General features: G+C 43.3%; 1 protein-coding gene across 1 annotated transcript; it reads right to left on the bottom strand.

The window, feature by feature from the left end:
- On the bottom strand, window positions 1-26,665 carry LOC143276984 (uncharacterized). The gene is made up of 11 exons (XM_076581687.1): window positions 26,344-26,665; window positions 22,082-22,273; window positions 19,953-20,091; window positions 18,775-18,868; window positions 15,243-15,434; window positions 13,567-14,081; window positions 11,676-11,818; window positions 5,763-5,821; window positions 4,294-4,430; window positions 1,818-1,986; window positions 1-589 (listed from the first exon to the last, which is right to left on the bottom strand). The coding sequence occupies exons 1-11, from the start codon at window positions 26,578-26,580 to the stop codon at window positions 406-408; spliced, it is 2,061 nt and encodes a 686-aa protein (XP_076437802.1). The 5' UTR covers window positions 26,581-26,665; the 3' UTR covers window positions 1-405.
- Window positions 26,666-26,839: the final 174 nt, after the last annotated feature.

Raw genomic sequence — 26,839 nt, 5'->3', positions numbered from 1 at the left:
TATTAAGGAGGGTGGTGGAGGGAAGGAGAGGCAACTCCAATTACAAAGAGCGCCAGAAATGATAGTAAAAATTTGGTTTTTTTTTAAAGCATAAAAAGAAGACCCTGTAGCAATCAAGTAAAAAAACAAAATTTTTGAAAAAGTGAAAAATAAAAAAAGAGCATTTAAAAAAATGACCCTGTAGCAATCAACTACAAAAAAGAAAAAAAAAAAAGGAGGGGGGTGGGTTGGGGGTTGTCCTCAAATGGATGGAGGTGTCCTCAAATGGTTGGGAGTGTCCTCAAATGGATGGGGTAAGTTGTCCTCAAATGGATGGGGGTGTCCTAAAATGGAGAGGGGGTGTCCTCAAATGGACAGGGAATTCAAATGGACAGGGGATTGTCTTCAAACGGACAGGGGTTGTCCTCAAATGGACATTTTGCTGAGTCCAGGGCTGGCCGACTCCCCAGTGCGGAAGTCAATGTGAAGCTCATCACCATCTAGGAAGTCGAATCGACTGAGGGGCAGGGAATCCAGGAAGAGCTCGTCAAAGGCGTGGTCTGTCGGGTCCTGCAGGGGGCCACAGGAGTGGTGGAACATTCTGAAGGAACTACACACACACACACACACACACACACATCATGATCATGAATTATTGACTCTTATCAACACTGGCATACACACACACGCACACACACACACATCATGATCATGAATTATTGACTCTTATCAACACTGGCATACACACACACACACACACACACACACACACACACACATCATGATCATGAATTATTGACTCTTATCAACACTGGCGTACACACACACACACACATCATGATCATGAATTATTGACTCTTATCAACACTGGCGTACACACACACACACACACACATCATGATCATGAATTATTGACTCTTATCAACACTGGCATACACACACACACACACACACATCATGATCATGAATTATTGACTCTTATCAACACTGGCATACACACACACACACACACATCATGATCATGAATTATTGACTCTTATCAACACTGGCGTACACACACACACACACACATCATGATCATGAATTATTGACTCTTATCAACACTGGCATACACACACACACACACACACACACACATCATGATCATGAATTATTGACTCTTATCAACACTGGCATACACACACACACACACACATCATGATCATGAATTATTGACTCTTATCAACACTGGCGTACACACACACACACACACATCATGATCATGAATTATTGACTCTTATCAACACTGGCATACACACACACACACACACACATCATGATCATGAATTATTGACTCTTATCAACACTGGCGTACACACACACACACACACATCATGATCATGAATTATTGACTCTTATCAACACTGGCGTACACACACACACACACACATCATGATCATGAATTATTGACTCTTATCAACACTGGCGTACACACACACACACACACATCATGATCATGAATTATTGACTCTTATCAACACTGGCGTACACACACACACACACACATCATGATCATGAATTATTGACTCTTATCAACACTGGCGTACACACACACACACACACATCATGATCATGAATTATTGACTCTTATCAACACTGGCGTACACACACACACACACACATCATGATCATGAATTATTGACTCTTATCAACACTGGCGTACACACACACACACACACATCATGATCATGAATTATTGACTCTTATCAACACTGGCGTACACACAGACACACACACATCACAGACAGACAGACACGCACACACACACACACGCAGACACACACACACAGACCACATACTTTCTGGGCAGGGCCATTTTCTGGGCCATCAAGGACCTCAGTTTGCCCACAGGCTGCAGCAGACTGATGGTCTCCGTGCCCTGCTCCACACCACACAGCACGATCTTCAGCGCCGCGTGCGTCTGGAATCGCGCCCCAAGGTCAATGTCAAACAGCGGCTGCACCGGACCTGAAAACAGCAGGGTCATTGTGAAGCTCTGTCCATCACTGTTTCTTCTTCTTTCCTGCGGAACTCCCAGGAATCTGTTGTGACAGAAAGTCAGGGGGAGAGGTGTGTGCGTTGTAGGTGATGTTACACTGTTTTGAAACAGGAAATTTTCTTCCTAAAATTACGTTTAAGTAACATACTAACCGTGACCCACTAGTGCAGACTTCGGCAGGGGTCTGTGATTTCTGTCCTGTGCAAACTACTACCCGCCTATGCGGAGAAAACGAAAGAAGCTACGGCCGATAACCTCTCGGAGTAGGTTACCTCCCCTCTGTATCCCTGACTAACGCCCTCTTTTAGTTTGTATCATAACATTACAACCACAACAATATAAAAAAAATATATATATTCCTGTACCATATTCAAACTAAATGCTTAAGTAAATGGGCACAGAACCTCGGGGTAAGTGCTGTATAAATGCACATTATCATTATCATCATTATTATCATTTATTATTATTATTGTCATTATCGTTATCGTTAACAGTATTACCATCATCATCATTATCATTATTACTACTATCATCAAACCTAACTGTGCCATCAAGGTCTTCTTCATCTTCTTCTTCTTCGTTCGTGGGCTGCAACTCCCACGTTCACTCGTATGCACACGAGTGGGCTTTTACGTGTATGACTGTTTTTACCCCGCCATGTAGGCAGCCATACTCCATTTTCGGGGGTGTGCATGCTGGATATGTTATTGTTTCCATAACCCACCGAACGCTGACATGGATTACAGGATCTTTAACGTGCGTATTTGATCTACTGCTTGCATATACACACGAAGGGGGTTCAGGCACTAGCAGGTCTGCACATATGTTGACCTGGGAGATCGTAAAAATCTCCACCCTTCACCCACCATCACCGTGATTCGAACCCGGGACCTTCAGACTGACAGTCCAATGCTTTAACCACTCGGCTGTTGCGCCCGTCATCAAGGTCAATATCAAAGGACTGGGCAGCACCTGGACACACCACCAACAAAGTCAACGTCAGAAAAGAACTGGCACTGATGGTATGTCAAACGCCGACAGCTGAGAATGCTGATGGAAAAGCACTTTTTTTTCCTCCCTAAAACTTTGAGCGTGGTTGAGCGTCAATGCAAGGAGGTGCACATGTGGTTTGATCTGATGATTCCACATCGGTTGTGGGCCGACAGTGGAAGTGATATATGTGTTTGAAGGAAACTGTGGAACGAGACAGAGGTAGGCCAGAATCCAGAAATAGAGGGCCCACAGTGTCCGTGAATCGATTGTGATCACACCTTAATTTTAGCCCGATCTCCCAATCAAACCATATAATTATGTGACCTGGTTGAAGACAAAATTTGACAAAAAAACGCCAGAGAACCGACAGACAGACAGAAAATATGAAAAAACTTAGCCGTACGAAGAGCACAGGAACAGGAGTCATGATGGCTGCCGGAAAAAGAGGACGCTAGCCAGCGGGACAAAGGGGAGGTTACCTACTTCCAGGAGGTTATCGGCCGTAGTTACTTTCGTTTTCTCCGCATAGGCGGATAGTAGTTTGCACAGGACAGAAATGTCAGACCCCTGCCGGAGTCTGCACTAGTGGGGTCACGGTTAAGTATGTGTAATTAAAGGACTTTTTTTTTTTCTCCCTAAAACTATCTTCAGGTGGCCCACTTGTATTTATTTCATAGCCTACAGTACTGACAGCTTTTCTGTAGTATCAGTATGTGTTCCGGTACCGGAAATAAGTGCGGCTTATGTATGTATAAAGTTCAATTTTTTCCAAAATTTAGTGGGTGCGGCTTATATACCAGTGCGCTCAATAGACCAAACTTTACGGTAATATACAGACAAGGTCTTTTATTCCCAGCCTCTAGCAGACCTAGAGTGGAGGTCTGGACGCTAGTCATTCGGATGAGGTGACAAACGAAGGTTCAGCGTACAGCAATGCATTCTGCACACGTAAAAGATTCCACGGCAACAGAAGGGTTTCTTCAGCATGGCACAGTGGATATCAATTCACCGCCCCCATGGCTGGTAAAGGTAATGGGAACTTAAAGTTAAACGTTTTGATGCTTATATGCATATCTATCTATCTATCTGTCTCTGCACGCATGCACGCACACACACATATATGTTTCTTTTTCTGTCCTATCTCTCTCTCTCTACACACACACATATATACATACACATACAGATAGCTAGCTGGCCAAAGATAGATACAGATACACATGTGTATCTAATTGTTATTTCCATAGCTACGTGCAGTGCAGCGCAGCGCAGCGCAGTGCAGTTACCATGTTTCCTCTCCAGCTCTGCATAGCGAACTGACTTCTCGTCTTCCTCCACAAAGTGTCGGAGATAGAATCTCTCCGCCTTGTCTCTCTCCGTGCTGGTCACCTCACTCCCGTTCAGCATCTTGACACGAGGCAGGCTGGAAAACAACAAGGAAATTGTTTGCAGTCTTCATGCTGTGCCCTCCACAGTCACGACATGACCAAAACTTGTGGAGTGATGGCCTAGAGGTAACACGTCCACCTAGGAAGCGAAAGAATCTGAGCGCGCTGGTTCGAATCACGGCTCAGCTGCTGATATTTTCTCCCCCTCCACTAGACCTTAAGTGGTGGTCTGGACGCTAGTCATTCGGATGAGACGATAAACCGAGGTCCCATGTGCAGCATGCACTTAGCGCACGTAAAAGAACCCATGGCAACAAAAGAGTTGTTCCTGGCAAAATTCTGTAGAAAAATCCACTTCAATAGGAAAAAACAAATAAAACTGCACGCAGGAAAAAAGAAAAAAAAAAAGGGTGGCGCTGTAGTGTAGCGACGCACTCAGAGAAATCTGTTGTGATAAAAAGAAATACAAATACAAACACAACTTATGTCCTGTTCTACCATTCTGTGGTATGACTGGAACATGTTCCCTGTTCTACCATTCTGTGGTATGACTGGAACATATTCCCTATTCTGCCATTCTGTGGTATGACTGGAACATATTCCCTGTTCTGCCATTCTGAGGTATGACTGGAACGTGTTCCCTGTTCTGCCATTCTGAGGTATGACTGGAACATGTTCCCTGTTCTGCCATTCTGTGCTATGACTGGAACGTATTCCCTGTTCTGCCATTCTGTGCTATGACTGGAACGTATTCCCTGTTCTGCCATTCTGTGCTATGACTGGAACGTATTCCCTGTTCTGCCATTCTGAGGTATGACTGGAACATATTCCCTGTTCTGCCATTCTGAGGTATGACTGGAACATATTCCCTGTTCTGCCATTCTGTGCAATGGAAAATATTTCCTGCGTTCTGCCGTTGAGTGTTATGGAAACTATTTCTATAAATGCTTTTATTATTACTGCTAATATCATTATCATTATAATCATCGTTATCATTACTTCTTCTTCTTCTTATTGTTGTTATTATTATTATTGTCACCATCATCACTAATATTACTTTTGGCATGATTAATAAACTTTCTCATCATGAGCATTATTTATCATCACCATCATCTGAGGTGATGTGTACCCCAGGAATGAAAACAGTGTCACTTTGGCACTGGCCTGTCCAGCCACACCCAACATTGTATCAAACACCAACCGCCCATCATGACCATGTTTTGACTGGACGTTAGCTACAGTAATGGCTAACAGAAAAAAACACAATCTTACTCTTGTCGTAAATCTAAAACTAAGAAACTGTCCCCAGCCCAACCTCATGTTTTTCTCTCAAAAACAACAACAAGTACTTACGATGCGGGGCTTACCTGGCTACATAAAGCTTGCGTCGATCCTCCTTATTAACATGTGAGAACAGGGCAATGTCCTGAAAACACATAGAGGTGGTAACTAATCATCATGCTCTTCAAGAGGCCGGCCCAGCTCTGGAGAAGAGACCGGCTCTGTTTGACACAAGAGGCTGACTGACCATGTGGAAGCGAACACAAGGAAGAAGAAAATGGCAGAACAAGAAAAGGATGAGGTTGAAGGAGAAGAGGGGAAAGAAGGAGAAGAAGATGACGAAGGAGGAGGAGAAGAAGAAGGAGGAGGAGGAGAGGGAGGAGAAAAAGAAGAGGAAGGAGAAGAAGAAGAAGAAGAAGAGTCTCCCAATCAGAGTGTTTGTTTAGATACATGTTGAAAACAATACAACTAATTCAACACAACACACTGACCACAGCTAATTCAACACAACACACTGACCACAGCTAATTCAACACAACACACTGACCACAGCTAATTCAACACAACACACTGACCACAGCTAATTCAACACAACAGCAACACAACACACTGTCCACAACTAATTCAACACAACACACTGACCACAGCTAATTCAACACAACACACTGACCACAGCTAATTCAACACAACACACTGACCACAGCTAATTCAACACAACACACTGACCACAGCTAATTCAACACAACACACTGACCACAGCTAATTCAACACAACAAACTGACCACAGCTAATTCAACACAACAAACTGACCACAGCTAATTCAACACAACACACTGACCACAGCTAATTCAACACAACAAACTGTCCACAGCTAATTCAACACAACAAACTGACCACAGCTAATTCAACACAACAAACTGACCACAGCTAATTCAACACAACAAACTGACCACAGCTAATTCAACACAACACACTGACCACAGCTAATTCAACACAACAAACTGTCCACAGCTAATTCAACACAACAAACTGACCACAGCTAATTCAACACAACAAACTGTCCACAGCTAATTCAACACAACAAACTGTCCACAGTTAATTCAACACAACAAACTGTCCACAGCTAATTCAACACAACAAACTGACCACAACTAATTCAACACAACAAACTGTCCACAGCTAATTCAACAGGACAAACTGACCACAACTAATTCAACACAACAAACTGTCCACAGCTAATTCAACACAACAAACTGTCCACAGTTAATTCAACACAACAAACTGACCACAGCTAATTCAACACAACAGCAACACAACACACTGTCCACAACTAATTCAACACAACAAACTGACCACAGCTAATTCAACACAACAAACTGACCACAGCTAATTCAACACAACAAACTGACCACAGCTAATTCAACACAACAGCAACACAACACACTGTCCACAACTAATTCAACACAACACACTGTCCACAACTAATTCAACACAACAAACTGACCACAGCTAATTCAACACAACACACTGTCCACAGCTAATTCAACACGACAAACTGACCACAGCTAATTCAACACAACACACTGTCCACAGTTAATTCAACACAACACACTGTCCACAGTTAATTCAACACAACAAACTGACCACAGCTAATTCAACACAACAAACTGACCACAGCTAATTCAACACAACAAACTGACCACAGCTAATTCAACACAACAAACTGACCACAGCTAATTCAACACAACACACTGACCACAGCTAATTCAACACAACAAACTGTCCACAGCTAATTCAACACAACAAACTGACCACAGCTAATTCAACACAACAAACTGTCCACAGCTAATTCAACACAACAAACTGTCCACAGTTAATTCAACACAACAAACTGTCCACAGCTAATTCAACACAACAAACTGACCACAGCTAATTCAACACAACAAACTGTCCACAGCTAATTCAACAGGACAAACTGACCACAACTAATTCAACACAACAAACTGTCCACAGCTAATTCAACACAACAAACTGTCCACAGTTAATTCAACACAACAAACTGACCACAGCTAATTCAACACAACAGCAACACAACACACTGTCCACAACTAATTCAACACAACAAACTGACCACAGCTAATTCAACACAACAAACTGACCACAGCTAATTCAACACAACAAACTGACCACAGCTAATTCAACACAACAGCAACACAACACACTGTCCACAACTAATTCAACACAACACACTGTCCACAACTAATTCAACACAACAAACTGACCACAGCTAATTCAACACAACACACTGACCACAGCTAATTCAACACAACAAACTGACCACAGCTAATTCAACACAACACACTGTCCACAGCTAATTCAACACAACACACTGTCCACAGTTAATTCAACACAACAAACTGACCACAGCTAATTCAACACGACAAACTGACCACAGCTAATTCAACACAACAAACTGACCACAGCTAATTCAACACAACAAACTGTCCACAGCTAATTCAACACGACAAACTGACCACAGCTAATTCAACACAACAAACTGTCCTCAACTAATTCAACACGACAAACTGACCACAGCTAATTCAACACAACAAACTGACCACAGCTAATTCAACATGACAAACTGACCACAGCTAATTCAACATGACAAACTGACCACAGCTAATTCAACACAACACACTGACCACAGTTAATTCAACACAACAAACTGTCCACAGCTAATTCAACACAACTGTCCACAGCTAATTCAACACAACAAACTGTCCACAGCTAATTCAACACAACAAACTGTCCACAGCTAATTCAACACAACAAACTGTCCACAGTTAATTCAACACGACAAACTGTCCACAACTAATTCAACACAACAAACTGACCACAGTTAATTCAACACGACAAACTGACCACAACTAATTCAACATGACAAACTGTCCACAGTTAATTCAACACAACAAACTGACCACAGCTAATTCAACACAACAAACTGTCCACAGCTAATTCAACACAACAAACTGTCCACAGCTAATTCAACACAACAGCAACACAACACACTGTCCACAACTAATTCAACACAACAAACTGACCACAGTTAATTCAACACGACAAACTGTCCACAGCAGCTAATTCAACACAACAAACTGACCACAGCTAATTCAACACAACAAACTGTCCACAGCTAATTCAACACGACAAACTGACCACAGCTAATTCAACACAACAAACTGTCCACAGCTAATTCAACACAACAGCAACACAACACACTGTCCACAACTAATTCAACACAACAAACTGACCACAACTAATTCAACATGACAAACTGTTAATTCAACACAACAAACTGTCCACAGCTAATTCAACACAACAAACTGTCCACAGTTAATTCAACACAACAAACTGACCACAGCTAATTCAACACAACAAACTGTCCACAGCTAATTCAACACGACAAACTGACCACAGCTAATTCAACACAACAAACTGACCACAGCTAATTCAACACAACAAACTGTCCACAGCTAATTCAACACAACAAACTGTCCACAGCTAATTCAACACGACAAACTGACCACAGCTAATTCAACACGACAAACTGACCACAGCTAATTCAACACAACAGCAACACAACAAACTGACCACAGTTAATTCAACACGACACACTGTCCACAGCTAATTCAACACGACAAACTGTCCACAGCTAATTCAACACAACAAACTGTCCACAGCTAATTCAACACAACACACTGTCCACAGCTAATTCAACACAACAAACTGTCCACAGCTAATTCAACACAACAAACTGTCCACAGCTAATTCAACACAACAAACTGTCCACAGCTAATTCAACACAACAAACTGACCACAACTAATTCAACACGACAAACTGTCCACAGTTAATTCAACACGACAAACTGACCACAACTAATTCAACATGACAAACTGACCACAGCTAATTCAACACAACAAACTGTCCACAACTAATTCAACACGACAAACTGACCACAGCTAATTCAACACGACAAACTGTTAATTCAACACAACAAACTGTCCACAGCTAATTCAACACAACAAACTGACCACAGCTAATTCAACACAACAAACTGTCCACAGTTAATTCAACATGACAAACTGACCACAACTAATTCAACACAACAAACTGACAGTGTTTTGTTGTCTGTAGTGTTTTGTTGTCTGTAGTGTTTTAACATACGGAGCCGTGTGCTGGGGGGGAAACCTGACCAAACATGACAAAGACAGGTTGGAAAAAGTCATTAGGAAAGCGGGTGGGGTGGTGGGTATAAGACAAGACACCTTTAGCGACATGCACAATAGAAAACTGACTGACAGACTAATAACAATTTTGACCGACGTAAGACACCCACTACATGATGACATTAATAGCAGAAGGTCAGACATAAGTGGTAGGTTTAGAGCTCCACGCGCAAGAACATCTCGATACATTAATTCATTTATTCCTACAGCCATTCGCGCACACAATCAAAACATCCAATACACTAAGTGAACCCTCCCACCCCCCAAGCCCCCTCGCCACAGCAACACCTGAACTTCACCAGCAGTCGAGTGTATGGGAGCAGACATTATGCGTGCATGTGGGACTGAGCGGGTGAGCACGGGCAAGCAAGCATTTGTGTGTGTGTGTGATCGGAAGTGATTTTTAAATATTTTCTTATTTTACTTGGATTTCATGTATCTTAATGTTAATGTTCTAATCTTATTGGCGTGACATATATTATGTGCATGCATACGTTGTTTGTGTGTGTGAGAGTGTGTGTGTGTGTGTGTGTGTGTGTGTGTGTGTGTGTGCATTTTACTTATATATACGATTTATTCCCTTGATGTTTTTATTTATGTATTGTTGTACAATACCTTATGGTCTTAACGTGTGTGTGTGTGTGTGTGTGTGTGTGTGTGTGTGTGCATGTGTGTGTATGTGTGTGTGGGTGTGTGTGCGTGCGTGCGCGCATGTCATTTTTAGTAATCTTATACCCTTTTTTTGTTGTTGGATGTTTTCATTTGTTAATATTGTTGTGCAATACCCTATTGTCTTAACATGAGTATGTGTGTGTGGGGGGTGGGGGGGTTAGTATATCGTCAGCTATTGGGAATTCTTATTTGACTAGTTTTAATCTCTTCTTATGTTGCGCATGATTTTATGCCAGTGTTTACAATGAGCCTGTGATTGCACAACTTAATTTCCATGTGGATTAATAAAGTGTTTTTGATTTGATTGATTTGATTTGATGATGTCTTAGTCTCAGACACAAACCACGTGAGCGTCTCCCCACTTGATGGAAGATGCTCACTCAGTCTGGCTTTGCGACTAAGCCATTACCATCGTCAGTAGGGGGCTAAGCAGGTGCTGTCCTAAGTACGTTAAACCAGAATGGGCACCACTAAGCAGCACCGAAGTGACTCAGCAGCAGTGCAGGGTCCTCTCTGCTGTGTGGCCTGGTGACCTAACACTGATGGTTCCCTGTGGACTGCCGCTGCTGGGACTGGGAAAAGGTGAACTCGAGTGTGGCTGTGTACGGGGGTCTCGGAACGAGTGGCATGGGAGTAAAGCCACTGAAACGATGCAGATGATGAGGCAGCAAAAAACACAAAACAAAACGAGCTATATAATTATGTGACCTGGTTGGAGACATCATTTGACAAAAAACAACAACGCCAGAGAATCGACAGACAGACAGAAAAAAACGAAAAAAAACTTAGCCGTATGGAGAGCACAGGAACAGGAGTCATGATGGTTGCCAGAAAAAGAGGGCGCTGGTCAGGGGGGCAAAGGGGAGGTTACCTACTTCCGGGAGGTTATTGGCCTTAGCTACTTTCGTTTTCTCCGCATAGGCGGATAGTAGTTTGCACAGGACAGGAATGTCAGACCCCTGCCGGAGTCTGCACTAGTGGGTCACGGTTAAGTATGTGTAGTTAAAACACAAGACAAAACAAATCCTAAACACACTGACCATGATGCGGAGGGAGTGGAGGGTGGGGAACTGGTGGAGGGCCTGAAGGTGTTCCATGTCACAGATGGACGTACGACTCAGACACAGTGTGTGAAGGGAGGCAAACGGAAGTCTCTCTGCAGTGCTCTCCCCTTGCCCACCACCTGTGGACACCACAGTAGTGTCGTTCAATTCTACACAACACAATACAACAAAATACAAAACAATACAAAACAACACAATACAAGGCAAAACAACACAACACAATATAACGTGCAACACAAGACATTACAAGACAATAAAACTAAACAATGTAACATGATACAACACAACACAACATAATGCAACATTACAAGACAAGACAATGCAGAACAACACATAATAACATGATACAACACAGCACAAAATAATGCAATGAAACATAAAACAACACAACACAGCAAAATACATTACAGATTAGTGTAACACAACACAACACAAAATAATGCAATGCGACATAATACCACAAAATATACTGCAGTACATTACAGATAGTGAAATGCAACACAACACAAAATAATGAAATGTGACTTACTGTAACACAACATAGCAGAATACATTACAGATGAAAAACAAAACAGAACCACATTACGGATCAGTGTAACACAACACAAAATAATGCAATTCGACAAAATACAACACAACACAGCACAATACACTACAGATCAGTGTAACACAACACAACACAAAATAATACAATGCGACAAAACACAACACAACACAGCACAATACACTACAGATCAGTGTAACGCAACACAACACAAAATAATGCAATTCGACAAAATACAACACAACACAGCACAATACACTACAGATCAGTGTAACACAACACAACACAAAATAATACAATGCGACAAAATACAGCACAATGCACTACAGATCAGTGTAACACAACACAACACAACACAAAATAATACAATTCGACAAAATACAGCACAACACAGCACAATACACTACAGATCAGTGTAACACAACACAACACAAAATAATACAATGCGAAAAAATACAGCACAATGCACTACAGATCAGTGTAACACAACACAACACAAAATAATACAATACGACAAAACACAACACAACACAGCACAATACACTACAGATCAGTGTAACACAACACAACACAAAATAATACAATGCGACAAAATACAACACAACACAGCACAATACACTACAGATCAGTGTAACACAACACAACACAAAATAATACAATACGACAAAACACAACACAACACAGCACAATACACTACAGATCAGTGTAACACAACACAAAATAATGCAATTCGACAAAATACTGCAATTCGACAAAATACAGCACAACACAGCACAATACTCTACAGATCAGTGTAACACAACACAAAATAATGCAATTCGACAAAATACAGCACAACACAGCACAATACACTACAGATCAGTGTAACGTAACACAACACAAAATAATACAATGCGACAAAATACAACACAACACAGCACAATTCTCTACAGATCAGTGTAACACAACGCAACGCAACGCAATGTAACGCAATGCAACACAGAGCAACAAGACAACAGCCAGTGAATACAACAACACACCTGGAGCAGAATGTTAACACACAACACAACACAACACAACGCAACAAGACAACAGCCAGTGAATACAACAACACACCTGGAGCAGAATGTTAACACACAACACAACACAACACAACGCAACAAGACAACAGCCAGTGAATACAACAACACACCTGGAGCAGAATGTTAACACACAACACAACACAACACAACGCAACAAGACAACAGCCAGTGAATACAACAACACACCTGGAGCAGAATGTTAACACACAACACAACACAACACAACGCAACAAGACAACAGCCAGTGAATACAACAACACACCTGGAGCAGAATGTTTCTGGCCTCCCTCCCTGGCCGTCGATGTCGCCTCTTGGCACCTGTCCCCTCCGGCACACGCTCCTCCCCGTCCCCCCTCCTTCCTCCCTCCCTTGTCCCCCTTCCCTTTCCCACACTCCCCCTCCTCCTCCTCCTCGTCTCCCTCCAGGTAGAACTGGGGTTGGGCGTCGCCCTGAGCGTCACAGCCTTCAAGGTCAAGGTCATGAACCTCAGCGCCGTTTTCACTGCCACAGTCCTCCTCGGAGCTCTCGTGGACGCTGGCTTTGCTACGACACACGCTGGTGATGAGGTCATCGATGAGGTCATGGATCATGTGACACTGGTTGCGGGCAGAGTGGAAGACGCTGGAGAGTTCCGGGGCGCTCTGGGTTTCTGGGTTTCCGCTGCTGCGGCGGCAGGGGTGTGTGTGGTTCGGGTTCAAGTCTTGGGGGCTGTCTGGGTGGTTGTCGTTGGTGTTGTCTCTGTGGCCGATTGTGCCGGTCATTCTCATCACTGGGTACCTAGAGGGAAGGAAATCGTGGCGGAATTGTTCTGTGTTACATCTTATATTTTAGTCTTTTTGCCGCAACAAAGTACAGAATATTATATTGATGAGAGAAATTTGTGTGTGGTATAAAACACATAAGCATCATCTTCACCTGGAAGAAGGTCATGGCAGAAATGTTCTGTGTTACTTATTATATATTCTAATCTTTTTGTCATGACAGAATACAGAATATATTATAATTATCTCGAATAGAGAAATTCATTTGTGGTGTAAAACACATAAACATTACACAAGAGTCACAGTCATTCAACATGTGTATGTAAAAGACATATAATGCTTAGATGTCAACCTGGGGGCATCACATGCATACAATCAATGATCACAGTAGACATCAACAACAGAAACCCTTAACTCTCTCCATACGAACGGCGAAAGAGACGACGTTAACAGCGTTTCATCCAAATTACCATCATCAAAATATTGCAAGCGGAACGCTCTTATACTGAAGAGGTGAATGTTGACAAAGAATACCACAGTTCTAACGACGGAAGCTAAAGGTTGGGTCATTCAGACACCCACTGGACATCCGAGGTGTCTGTGTAGAGGAGAAGAGAGGACTGGCCGTACTGAGTGAGTTAAAAGCTAAATCAGAGTAAATCATACATACACCATCGCAGCCATACATGACTACAATGATTCCTCTGTGTGAAATTTGGGTTACTCTCCGTGGGCAGAGTGAGTTACAACAATGCAGCCCACCCAGACGCCCCCACTGCCACCCCCACACCTTTTTTTAAATTCTTTTTTGTTTGTTTCCAGTTGTACTTGTTTTACTATCAAAGTGGATTGTTGTACAGAATTTTGTTGCTGTGGGTTCTGTAACACGCACTAACATGTCCATGTTGCACATGGGACCCTGGTCAATACCTGCACCTGAAGTAGGGACACAGGTAGTGCCTCAACTGACATAGTGACACAGGTAGCGTCTCACCTGACATAGTGACACAGGTAGTACCTCACTTGACGACACAACGACACAGGTAGCATCTCACCTGACATAGTGACACAGGTGGTGCCTCACTTGACAACACAACGACACAGGTAGCGTCTCACCTGACATAGTGACACAGGTAGTGCCTCACTTGACGACACAACGACACAGGTAGCGTCTCACCTGAAGTGGGGACTGCCGAAGGAGTCGTCCTCCCCATCGCTGTGACAGGTGATGTCCGGGCTGTCCATCTCGCAGACGGAAAGGTCAAGGTCGGGGCAGTCGGCGGAGTAGAAGACGTCGCAGAGGGGGTTCTCCGACAGGATCAGCTGGGTCAGACACGGAAGGTCCCTCAGCTTCCAAACCTCAGCCCAGCTGCAAACACGCGTCACGCATGGCCAGGGTAGGAAGTTGGCGTTGTTGAGAGAGCCAGAAAGTAGAGGGGCCAGAGTGTTTGCGAATCGATTGCAATCGCGCCTTAATTTTAGCCCGATCTCCCAATCGAGCCACATAATTTTGCGACCTGGCTGAAGACATAATTGGACAAGAAGCAGAAACGCCAAAGAATCGATAGATAGAAAATGCGAAAAAAAACTTAGCCGTATGAAGAGCACAGGAACAGGAGTCGAGATGGCTGCCGGAAACAGAGGGCGCTAGCCAGGGGGGCAAAGGGGGGATTACCTACTTCCAGGAGGTTATCGGCCATAGCTACTTCTGTTTTCTCCGCATAGGCAGATAGTAGTTCGCACAGGACAGGAATGTCAGACCCCTGCCGGAGTCTGCACTAGTGGGTCATGGTTAAGTATGTGTAATTAAAATTATAGTTTGGTAAAATTCAGTTGTACTCGATTCGACTCAGCCCCCTCGAATCGTTCGTTTTTCTCTACCTCTAAGTCGATCCTGTCTTTCCTTTCTCTGTTGGGGATCGGATTTTTGCTGGGTGCCTAAGCACGGGTACCATGCCTCATATGCCATCCCACGAAGGCAGGAATCATGAGGCTGGGACTGAGACCCGGCAAGAGACTCTCATAGGCCCAGAGCTCATGATTCTTCCCGATAGGGACCACAGCAATTCGGGGGAGTGGCAAGTCCTCTCTTGGCGGTGGGGACTCGCGGCTAGGTGCGAACTCCCAAGGGGAGGCCGCGCCCGGCCGTTACCCGGGTCCCCACTCAGAGACGGCCCTCAGGGGCCCTATTGCTGTTCCCCCTCCTCCCTCCTCTGTCGACCCCCCTCCCCAACCTCTTTCTGGGAGGGAGAAAATATGCCCTAGTTTGCATCAGTTTGACATGGTACAGTATATGACACCAAAATTCAGTTTAACTCATTCTACACCTCAGCCACATGCCTGCTACAACTCCCCTGGACCGGCATGACCGACAAACGTCACTAACACTAACACATCCCCTGGACCGGCACTACCGACAAACGTCACTAACACTAACACATCCCCTGGACCGGCACTACCGACAAACGTCACTAACACTAACAGATCCCCTGGACCGGCACTACCGACAAACGTCACTAACACTAACACATCCCCTGGACCAGCACTACCGACAAACGTCACTAACACATCCCCTGGACCAGCACTACCGACAAACGTCACTAACACATCCCCTGGACCAGCACTACCGACAAACGTCACTAACACATCCCCTGGACCGGCACTACCGACAAACGTCACTAACACTAACACATCCCCTGGACCAGCACTACCGACAAACGTCACTAACACATCCCCTGGACCAGCACTACCGACAAACGTCACTAACACATCCCCTGGACCGGCACTACCGACAAACGTCACTAACACTAACACATCCCCTGGACCAGCACTACCGACAAACATCACTAACACATCCCCTGGACCGGCACTACCGACAAACGTCACTAACACTAACACATCCCCTGGACCAGCACTACCGACAAACGTCACTAACACATCCCCCGGACTGGCACTACCGACAAACGTCACTAACACTAACACATCCCCTGGACCAGCGCTACCGACAAACGTCACTAACACTAACACATCCCCTGGACCGGCACTACCGACAAACGTCACTAACACTAACACATCCCCTGGACCAGCACTACCGACAAACATCACTAACACATCCCCTGGACCGGCACTACCGACAAACGTCACTAACACATCCCCTGGACCAGCACTACCGACAAACGTCACTAACACATCCCCCGGACCGGCACTACCGACAAACGTCACTAACACTAACACATCCCCTGGACCAGCGCTACCGACAAACGTCACTAACACTAACACATCCCCTGGACCGGCACTACCGACAAACGTCACTAACACTAACACATCCCCTGGACCAGCGCTACCGACAAACGTCACTAACACTAACACATCCCCCGGACTGGCACTACCGACAAACGTCACTAACACTAACACATCCCCTGGACCAGCGCTACCGACAAAAGTCACTAACACTAACACATCCCCTGGACCAGCGCTACCGACAAAAGTCACTAACACTAACACATCCCCTGGACCAGCACTACCGACAAACGTCACTAACACATCCCCTGGACCAGCACTACCGATAAATGTCACTAACACTAACATCCCCTGGACCAGCACTACCGATAAACGTCACTAACACTAACACATCCCCTGGACCGGCACTACCGACAAACGTCACTAACACTAACAGATCCCCTGGACCGGCACTACCGACAAACGTCACTAACACTAACACATCCCCTGGACCAGCACTACCGACAAAAGTCACTAACACTAACAGATCCCCTGGACCAGCACTACCGACAAACGTCACTAACACTAACACATCCCCTGGACCAGCACTACAGACAAACGTCACTAACACTAACAGATCCCCTGGACCGGCACTACAGACAAACGTCACTAACACTAACACATCCCCTGGACCGGCACTACCGACAAACGTCACTAACACATCCCCTGGACCGGCACTACCGACAAACGTCACTAACACATCCCCTGGACCGGCACTACCGACAAACGTCACTAACACTAACACATCCCCTGGACCGGCACTACCGACAAACGTCACTAACACTAACACATCCCCTGGACCGGCACTACCGACAAACGTCACTAACACTAACAGATCCCCTGGACCGGCACTACCGACAAACGTCACTAACACTAACAGATCCCCTGGACCAGCACTACAGACAAACGTCACTAACACTAACAGATCCCCTGGACCGGCACTACCGACAAACGTCACTAACACTAACAGATCCCCTGGACCGGCACTACCGACAAACGTCACTAACACTAACAGATCCCCTGGACCGGCACTACCGACAAACGTCACTAACACTAACAGATTCAAACACTCGACTGTTGGCCGCCGTTCCTTCTCTGTCTCTGGACCTTGCCATTGGAATGAACTTCCTCTTTCGCTTCGTCAAGTCTCCACTCTCAGCTCTTTCCAGTCTGGCGTTAAAATCCACCTCTTCCCAAAATAGCCTCCCTTGCCTGCCCTTCCTTGTCTTTAGTTTCTACAGTTTTAGAGTTATGCATGCGTGTGAATGACTGGTGTGAAAGCGCTTTGATTTGTCTCTGCACAAGATTCAGCGCTATATAAATACCATTATTATTAATGCTGACAGCTATACCAGAGCAAACTGCTGTCAGTATTTTGTCATTTCTTTTAATATGAAAAGAAAACCAACTGTAATGAATCACAACAATACCTTGTGATGATGTTTTCGTTGAGTCTCAGACACTCCAGCTTGGACAAGGCGCCATCTTTAATGGCCACCTCCACACTGCCAAGGTCACGGTAATCTGTCAAGGTCATTACAACTTTGCTTGAGAAGAAGCCATGTGAGACAACAAAAGAAAAAACAGAAAGAGAGAGAGAGGGAGAGTATCAGTATCAGTATCAGTAGCTCAAGGAGGCGTCACTGCGTTCGGACAAATCCATATACGCTACACCACATGTGCCAAGCAGATGCCTGACCAGCAGCATAACCCAAGACGTGGAGTCAGGCCTTGAGAAAAAAAAATAAAAAAATAAAAAAAATAAATTTTTTTAAAAAGAAAAGAAAAAAATGTTTTTTAAAAATAAAATAAAATTAATAAAATAAAAGAGAGGGAGAGAGAGAGAGAGAGGGAACTGCAAGATGTTGTGTCGTGAAACAAACAGACTGTTGCATACAGTGTGGGGGATCTGACGTTAAGGTGACTGCAATTTTAACCCCTTAACTGCTGTGGATGTGCAGGGTATGTCAGTGAACACATGAGTTCCATGCTGCCTTTAGCCTGGTGGGTTAAGGGTTGGGGTTTTTTTTCATCTCCCAAGTCAGCAAATGTTCAGATCTGCTACTGCCTACACTCCCTCTGTGTGTATAAGCATTCGCTTTCTCTTCTTCTTCATTTGACGGCTGCAACTCCCACATTCACTTGTATGTAAACGAGTGAGATTTTACATGTATGACCGTTTTTACCCCGCCATGTAGGCAGCCATACCCCGTTTTCGGGGGTGTGCATGCTGGGTATGTTCTTGTTTCCATAACCCACCGAATGCTGACATGGATTACAGGATCATTAATGTGCATATTTGATCTTCTGCTTGCGTATACACAGGAAGAGGGTTCTGGCATAAGCAGGCCTGCGCATATTTTGACCTGGAAGATCAGAAAAATCTCTACCCTTTACCCACCAGGCACCGTTACTGAGATTCGAACCCTGAACCCTCAGACTGAAAGTCCAACGCTTTAACCACTCGGCTATTGTGCCCGGCATAAGCATTTACAATGTACACTATCATGACTCACAGTTACATCATCATGACACGACTCACAGTTACAGCAGATATGCAGCTCTCTGAGGGCTATACAATGTACACTATCATCATGACATGACTCACAGTTACAGCAGATGTGCAGCTCTCTGAGGGCAGGCATGAGGCGAGCCAGGGCCAGCACCTCTCTGAGGGGAACCCCCGTGGAGTTCAGCACCATGTTCTCCACCTTGGGCAGGGGGGTGCTCCATCGCCACAGCTCCTCCTGCTCATCAGCGTCATCATCGTCACTGTCATTATCATCACTGTCATTGGCATCAGCATCGTCACTGTTGTGGTTGTTGTCACTGTCATAATAGTCATCATCATCGTCACTGTCATTATCATCACTGTCATCGGCATAATCGTCATTACTGTTGTGGTTGTTGTCGCTGTCATAATAGTCATCATCATCATCATCGTCATTGTCATTATCATCACTGTCATCGGCATCAGCATCATCACTGTTGTGGTTGTTGTCGCTGTCATAATAGTCATCATCATCATCATCATCATTGTTGCTATCCTTATCACTGTTGTGGTCACTGTTGTCATAATAGTCATCATCGTCATTTTCATGATCATCATAATCATCACTGTTGCTATCGTCATTATCTTAACAGTCATCATCATCATTGTTGTGGTCATTGTCATCATAATTGTCATCACTGTCAACATTCTCGTTGTTGCAGAAGCTGTCATCGTTGTTACAGTCATCACTGTTGTCATTACTGTTGCGGCTGCTGTCATCATCATAACAGTCATCATGATCATCACCATCAACATTTCCTTAACATAATACATAAACAATAATGGTAATCATCATAGTGCTAATAATAAGAAGAATAAGAATAAGATGACGAAGATGAAGAAGATAAAGATGATGATGATGATGATGATGATGACAATGAAAAAGAAGATGAAGAAGAAGAATGCTGCTCTTGAGCAGACTGATGTGGAGTGATGGCCTAGAGGTAACGCGTCCGCCTGGGAAGCGAGAGAATCCGAGTGCTCTGGTTCGAATCACGGCAGAGTCGCCAGGATTTTCTTCCCCTCCACCAGACCTTGAGTGGTGGTCTGGACACTAGTCATTCGGATGAGACGATAAACCGAGGTCACTTAGCTCACGTAAAAGAACCCACAGCAACAAAAGGGTTGTTCCTGGCAAAATTCTGTAGAAAAATCCACTTTGATAGGAAAAGCAAATAAAAGTGCACACAGAAAAAAACACAAAAAGAAAAAGGGTGGTGCTGTAGTGTAGTGACGCGCTCTCTCTGGGGAGAGCAGCCCGAATTTCACACAGAGAAATCTGTTGTGATAAAAAGAAATACAAATACAAATACAAATTGGAAACCCCCAGACTCTTAGAGGAGGAGGAGGCAGAGTGATTCACCTGTAAACGGTGTGCTGATGGAGAAACTTCTTCTTCTTCTTCTGCGTTCACTCGTATGCACACGAGTGGGCTTTTACGTGTATGACCGTTTTTACCCTGCCATGTAGGCAGCCATACTCCGTTTTCGGGGGTGTGCATGCTGGGTATGTTCTTGTTTCCATAACCCACCGAACGCTGACATGGATTACAGGATCTTTAACGTGCGTATTTGATCTTCTGCTTGCATATACACACGAAGGGGGTTCAGGCACTAGCAGGTCTGCACATATGTTGACCTGGGAGATCGTAAAAATCTCCACCCTTTACCCACCAGGCGCCGTCACCATGATTCGAACCCGGGACCCTCAGACTGAAAGTCCAACACTTTAACCACTCGGCTATTGCGCCCGTGGCTGTTGTAGAAACAAATGTATTCATATTGTGTTGAATCTTGTGTGGCAGTGCCAACAAATGAAAGCACTTTCCAATTCAACTTTGATATGCATGCATTTTATAACTGTGAAATAAAGGGATGGTATACAAAACTTTGAAGTTTATGCATGTACACAGATGGCTGAGAAACTATGGATAAAAAAAAAAGGGGAGGTGCGGGAGAAGCTCTTTTGAAAAGAGGGGTAGATTGTGTATGTGTGTGTGCACGCATGTGTGTGTGTGTATGTGTGTGTGAGTGCTCACATGCGTGCATGCATGTGTGTTGTTTTTCCACATAGGTGTTTGCATGCATGCATGCACATGCTTTGCACACCATGTTTTTCACAAAACAAGATCTCAACAACAAAACTTCCACAAAACTCAAGGCGACCACAAATGAAGACTGACAAACCTTGTGGCGCGTGATGTGGTTACGACTTAGGTTCAGGAACTTCAGGTGCGGTAACTGCGACAGCAAGGGCAGCAACTCTGCCCAGCTCTCCAGAAGGTTGGACGAGAGGTCAAGGTCAGTGACATTGGGGCACAGCGAGGGGAGACCACTGTCAGGCAATCCTCCAGTGGACACACGACTGTTACTCAGCACCTGAAGTCAGTTGGCATCGACAACTGAATGTGAAACCCTATAAATATCAAGACAAGGCTGAAGAGAAGGAAGACAGAGAAGTGAAAGAATGAAGATGAACATGAAAAGGGACAGATGGAGGAGTAGAAAGGAGGAAGACAAAGAGGGACAGATGGAGGAGGGGGAGGAGGAGGGGGGAGGAGGAGGAGGGGGAGGAGGAGGGGAGGGGGAGGAGGAGGAGGGGGAGGAGGAGGGGGTGGAGGAGGAGAAGAAGGTGAGGAGGAAGAGGAGGAAGCAAAGAATATAAGGAAGAAGAAACTAATGAGTAATGATGGTGATGGCAATGATGAAAATAAGAATATGAAGAAGAAAGATCTGTCAGAACTCTCTCTCTCCCTCCACTTTTGTCATAAAACTATCTTTCAAATGCATAATATATATATATATACTTTCCCCCTTTGAAATGCACTTATTTCAGTATAAACAGTTGTTTATTTATTACAAATGTTTTGCTATCTTCACCTGACCCAACTCAAATAAACTGGGAGTGAGTGAGTACTGCATCCTATGACACAAAATGATACAGTTCATCTTTATTCATTCATTCCACTGGACATTAATTGTTCATCCACAGGCTCCTCACTATCTTTATTCATTCATTCCACTGGAAATTAATTGTTCATCCACAGGCTCCTCACTCACGCAACACAGTTCTCTCAGCCCACGGCCACGTCCAGCGTACACAAAAACATGATAAAGGTTAGGTTTAAAAGGTGGAAAATGCAATAAAACACAGTAAGCAGAATCCATGTAAGATTGTAAGTAGGTAATAAAGTCATCATTTACCTTTCCAACCCTTTCAATAGAAGGTTCACCACATGTGACACAGTATACATGTATTCATGCTGACGTCAGCAGAGGTATGTCTAGAGAGAGATTACAAGTCATAAAGATTTTATGTTCTCTCCATGCTGTTTCCCTCAAAACTATATGTAGGTCAGCCAACTGTCCATATGCAGCTGACTGCCACACAGGGGAAAAGCTGTCTATTAGTATTACACTGACAGACAGACAGACAGACACATAATGACATACATGTGTATCCTTGTATACATCCCTCCCCCTACACACACATACACACTACACACACACACACACACACACACACACACACACAACACAATACAGTTAGGATTTCAAATATATCAATAAAAACAAAATGAAATATTTATAACAAGATATTAATAGACTTTTTTTCTTTTCATTAATCTTATTTTGAAAAATCAAATTCAAACAACAACAACAACAAACAACAAAAAACTGGTGCTCCTTGAAGCTATGTCAACATGAATACATGCCATGATGTGACATTTGGTATCTTGTTTATCTTGTTCTTTATTATTTGTTATTGTTCTTCATCTTATTATTACTATTATAAGTATTATCATATTGAAAAATAACCCTTGTATCTCAACAAATTAATGATTTTTTTTGATGATCATTGATGGACCAAATGTTTTGCTATGTGAATGTTGAATCACACTGATGTCGTGAAATGTCAAATATAACCTTGTGTACAAGGGGGAAAAAACTTTTTAAAAAAATCAATATATGTCAGTACAAAGTTAAAAAAAAGAAAAGAAAAAAAAAAGAAAAAAGAAAAAGAAAGAGCTGCTTACACACACACACACACACACACACACACACACATAATCATAAGCAATGTTGGTTGGCACAGTCAACCGGCCAGCAACTCTAAGCTCCTCAAACAAAACACAGTATGACTCATGGGCATGCTCACAGGTAATTCTGCCCATGCTAATTCATACTGTAAACCATTACTCAATTTGTCCACCTCTCTTTTGGCTTCCCTCTGCTAACTTAGCTACCGTAGTTATTAAAAAAAAAAGAAGTCCAAGACTATATGTACAAATATAATCATAATACTGATAACAACAACAACAATAATTGTTATTAATGCTGACAGATGTTGATGACAGTGAATAAAAAAAAAGGATGAGATGACATTCTGAATAAAAATGAATAATCTATTATTAATAAAACGACTCACTAGAGAGAATGATACACTCATACAAAGAGAAAGAAAGACAAAGAGAGGGGAGAAGGGACGGAGGGACAGGGACACAGAGAGGCAATTAGACTGACACAAAGAAGAGCGACACACAAAGAGAGACACAATTAAAGACAACTACATGCAGAGACAGACTCAGAGAATGAATCTGAAGACAAAGAAAGAATGGGAAGCCCTTTGTGTGTGTGTGTGTGTGTGTGTGTGTGTGTGTGTGTGTGTGTGTGTGTGTGTGTGTGTGTGTGTGTGTGTGTGTGCTACTTTTCTTGTGAGTGTCTTTTTTTTCAGTCCACTGTCAAACACCTATGCATGACATATAAAAACACACCACAACCAAAAGCATGACACACTCTCCTGCCTAAATCCCAGCACTCCAAAACTATGTACCCTGCTAGTGACTGATCTCTGGCACTCTGCCAATGACAGATCAAATCCCACTGTGTGATCTTCACCCAGCTCTGTTCTCTGTGTGTGTGTGTGTGTGTGTGTGTGTGTGTGTGTGTGTGTGTGTGTGTGTGAATGTGTGTGTGTGTGTGTGTGTGTGTGTGTGTGTATGAGAGAGAGAGAGAGAGAGAGAGAGAGAGAGAGAGAGAGAGAGAGAGAGTATGAGCATACATGTGTGTGTGTGTGAGATCAGAACAGGAACTTTTTTTTTTCTTATCTGGGTTGGGGGGGGGGGGGGGGGGTGAAGTAATGTTATTCAGGCTTGCATCAGCTATGACATAGGCTGACTGAAATCCCCACTTTTTCTGTCACACACAATCTGTGTAAGATAATAGATACATATCATAATCATTTCATGTCTGTTATTATATGATGTATTCACTGAAGAAGGTATCTGACTGATAACCTAATTAATCAAATTGAACACCTGACTGGAAAACATGTTTATAACACCATTATCATTCTGATAATATATAAATTATATGTATGTATTAAAATTATCATAATTTTCTTATATCTGTAAACATACATACATACCTACATACTCACACACACATGCTCACACACACTTGTCTGTGCTTTGATTAATAACAGTGTGCGCATTATTTATAAATTATATAATGCATATGCACATGTGCATGAGTGCGTATGAAAGTGTATGTGCGCATAAGCGCGCATGTGTGTCTGTGTGTACTTGTGTGCATGCGTGCGTGCATGTGTGTGTGTGTATGTGTGTGTGTGTGTGTGTGTGTGTGTGTGTGTGTGCACATAAATGTGTCAGCTTTTAGTGCTGATCATTCGATGCTCTGATTAGTGTTGATTCTGTGACATGTAACAATATTCCTCTCACTGGAAATATAGTCCAAAAATACCTTTTTTTTCCTTTCTGTGAGCAGTCACAGTCAACACTAATTAATCTGTCATGGGTTGATGGAACACAGGGGTCCCACCACTTCTTAAGAGCTACGAGAGAAAAAAAAGAAGGAAATATGAAAATGTATATCAACAAAAACTACAACAAAATTTTTATTTTGAACCTCACTTTTTGGGAATCAAAATTAATGTCATGTATATGTTTGTATGGATGGTTTTATTTTTATACGAAAATTAAAGTAGAATGCATTATAAGACCGTGTTTAAGCTGGGATATAAAACATGGAGTTTAAACAACATCCTCTTGATGAAATCTTTGACACAAAAAAGTATACTGTGGGTTTCATATTTTCTTTCTGTCTCTCTCTAGTCTTTTGCAACATGTTCATGAGCAACCGTTTTACGGCAGTTCTTTGTCCAAAATATCAGTGTTTACATCAGTCTGCCTGTCTCTCTGGAACACTGATAGACACATACACAGACGTACGTACACAGGTACAACATACAAGCGCTCAAATATGTACAAATGCACTCGGGGCGTGCACAGGTGTAAACACAGACGAACTGGAACGACTGTGCATAGACACACCCTTTCTCACACACGCGTCTGGGGTCACGAGTAAAAACACAACAAAGTTACACACAACACACACACTTTGGCAGATGAATTCCTCATCAAACTTACAACGTTCCTGAGGTGCGCAAGTTCTGCAGAAGTGGGTCCATTGTTCTTGGGCCTTCCTCGGATCACAATATCGATGATAAAATCACTCTGACACTCTTCTTGGGAGCAGTATTTCTCTTTGAGAGCGTCAGTGAATGACCTCGTTCTTTGCATCTTTTTCCTGGGCACAGCTCGCGTAGACTTCGATCTATTCGTGCTGATTCTGGGTTCTTGTGGTACTTCGGGTGTTCGATCCATTGCCGACGTTCAGATATGCTTCGATCACGATGAGGACAACAGGTATTTATAGAAATTTGGTCATTTGTTTCTCTGCCAGTATGTAACGCCAACTTGGCCTGCTGTGTTTTGTTTGGCTTGTGTGTGATGTGCTCGCATCTTTACTTTAGTTTGTTCCAAATATATCTAAAGAATGAAAAATGTTTATTGTTAGTGCATGCATCAGATTTTAGTCATTAGATTTAAATGATATGCTTATAACAAATTGTCCTTTTTAACT

The sequence above is a fragment of the Babylonia areolata genome, chromosome 33 (genome assembly GCF_041734735.1).
Source record: "Babylonia areolata isolate BAREFJ2019XMU chromosome 33, ASM4173473v1, whole genome shotgun sequence".
Taxonomy (NCBI): Eukaryota; Metazoa; Mollusca; class Gastropoda; order Neogastropoda; family Buccinidae; genus Babylonia; species Babylonia areolata.
The sequence above is the reverse complement of the archived record's forward strand: the minus strand, read 5'-3'. Positions and strand labels throughout refer to the sequence as shown.

Coding starts and splice junctions, on each gene's coding strand:
- LOC143276984 (XM_076581687.1), bottom strand. CDS start 26,580: ATGGATCGAACACCCGAAGTACCACAAGAACCCAGAATCAGCACGAAT. Junction 22,274..26,343: donor TTGCGCACCTCAGGAACGTT/GTAAGTTTGATG, acceptor AACTGACTTCAG/GTGCTGAGTAACAGTCGTGT. Junction 1,987..4,293: donor AGAGCTGGAGAGGAAACATG/GTAACTGCACTG, acceptor TGCTGTTTTCAG/GTCCGGTGCAGCCGCTGTTT.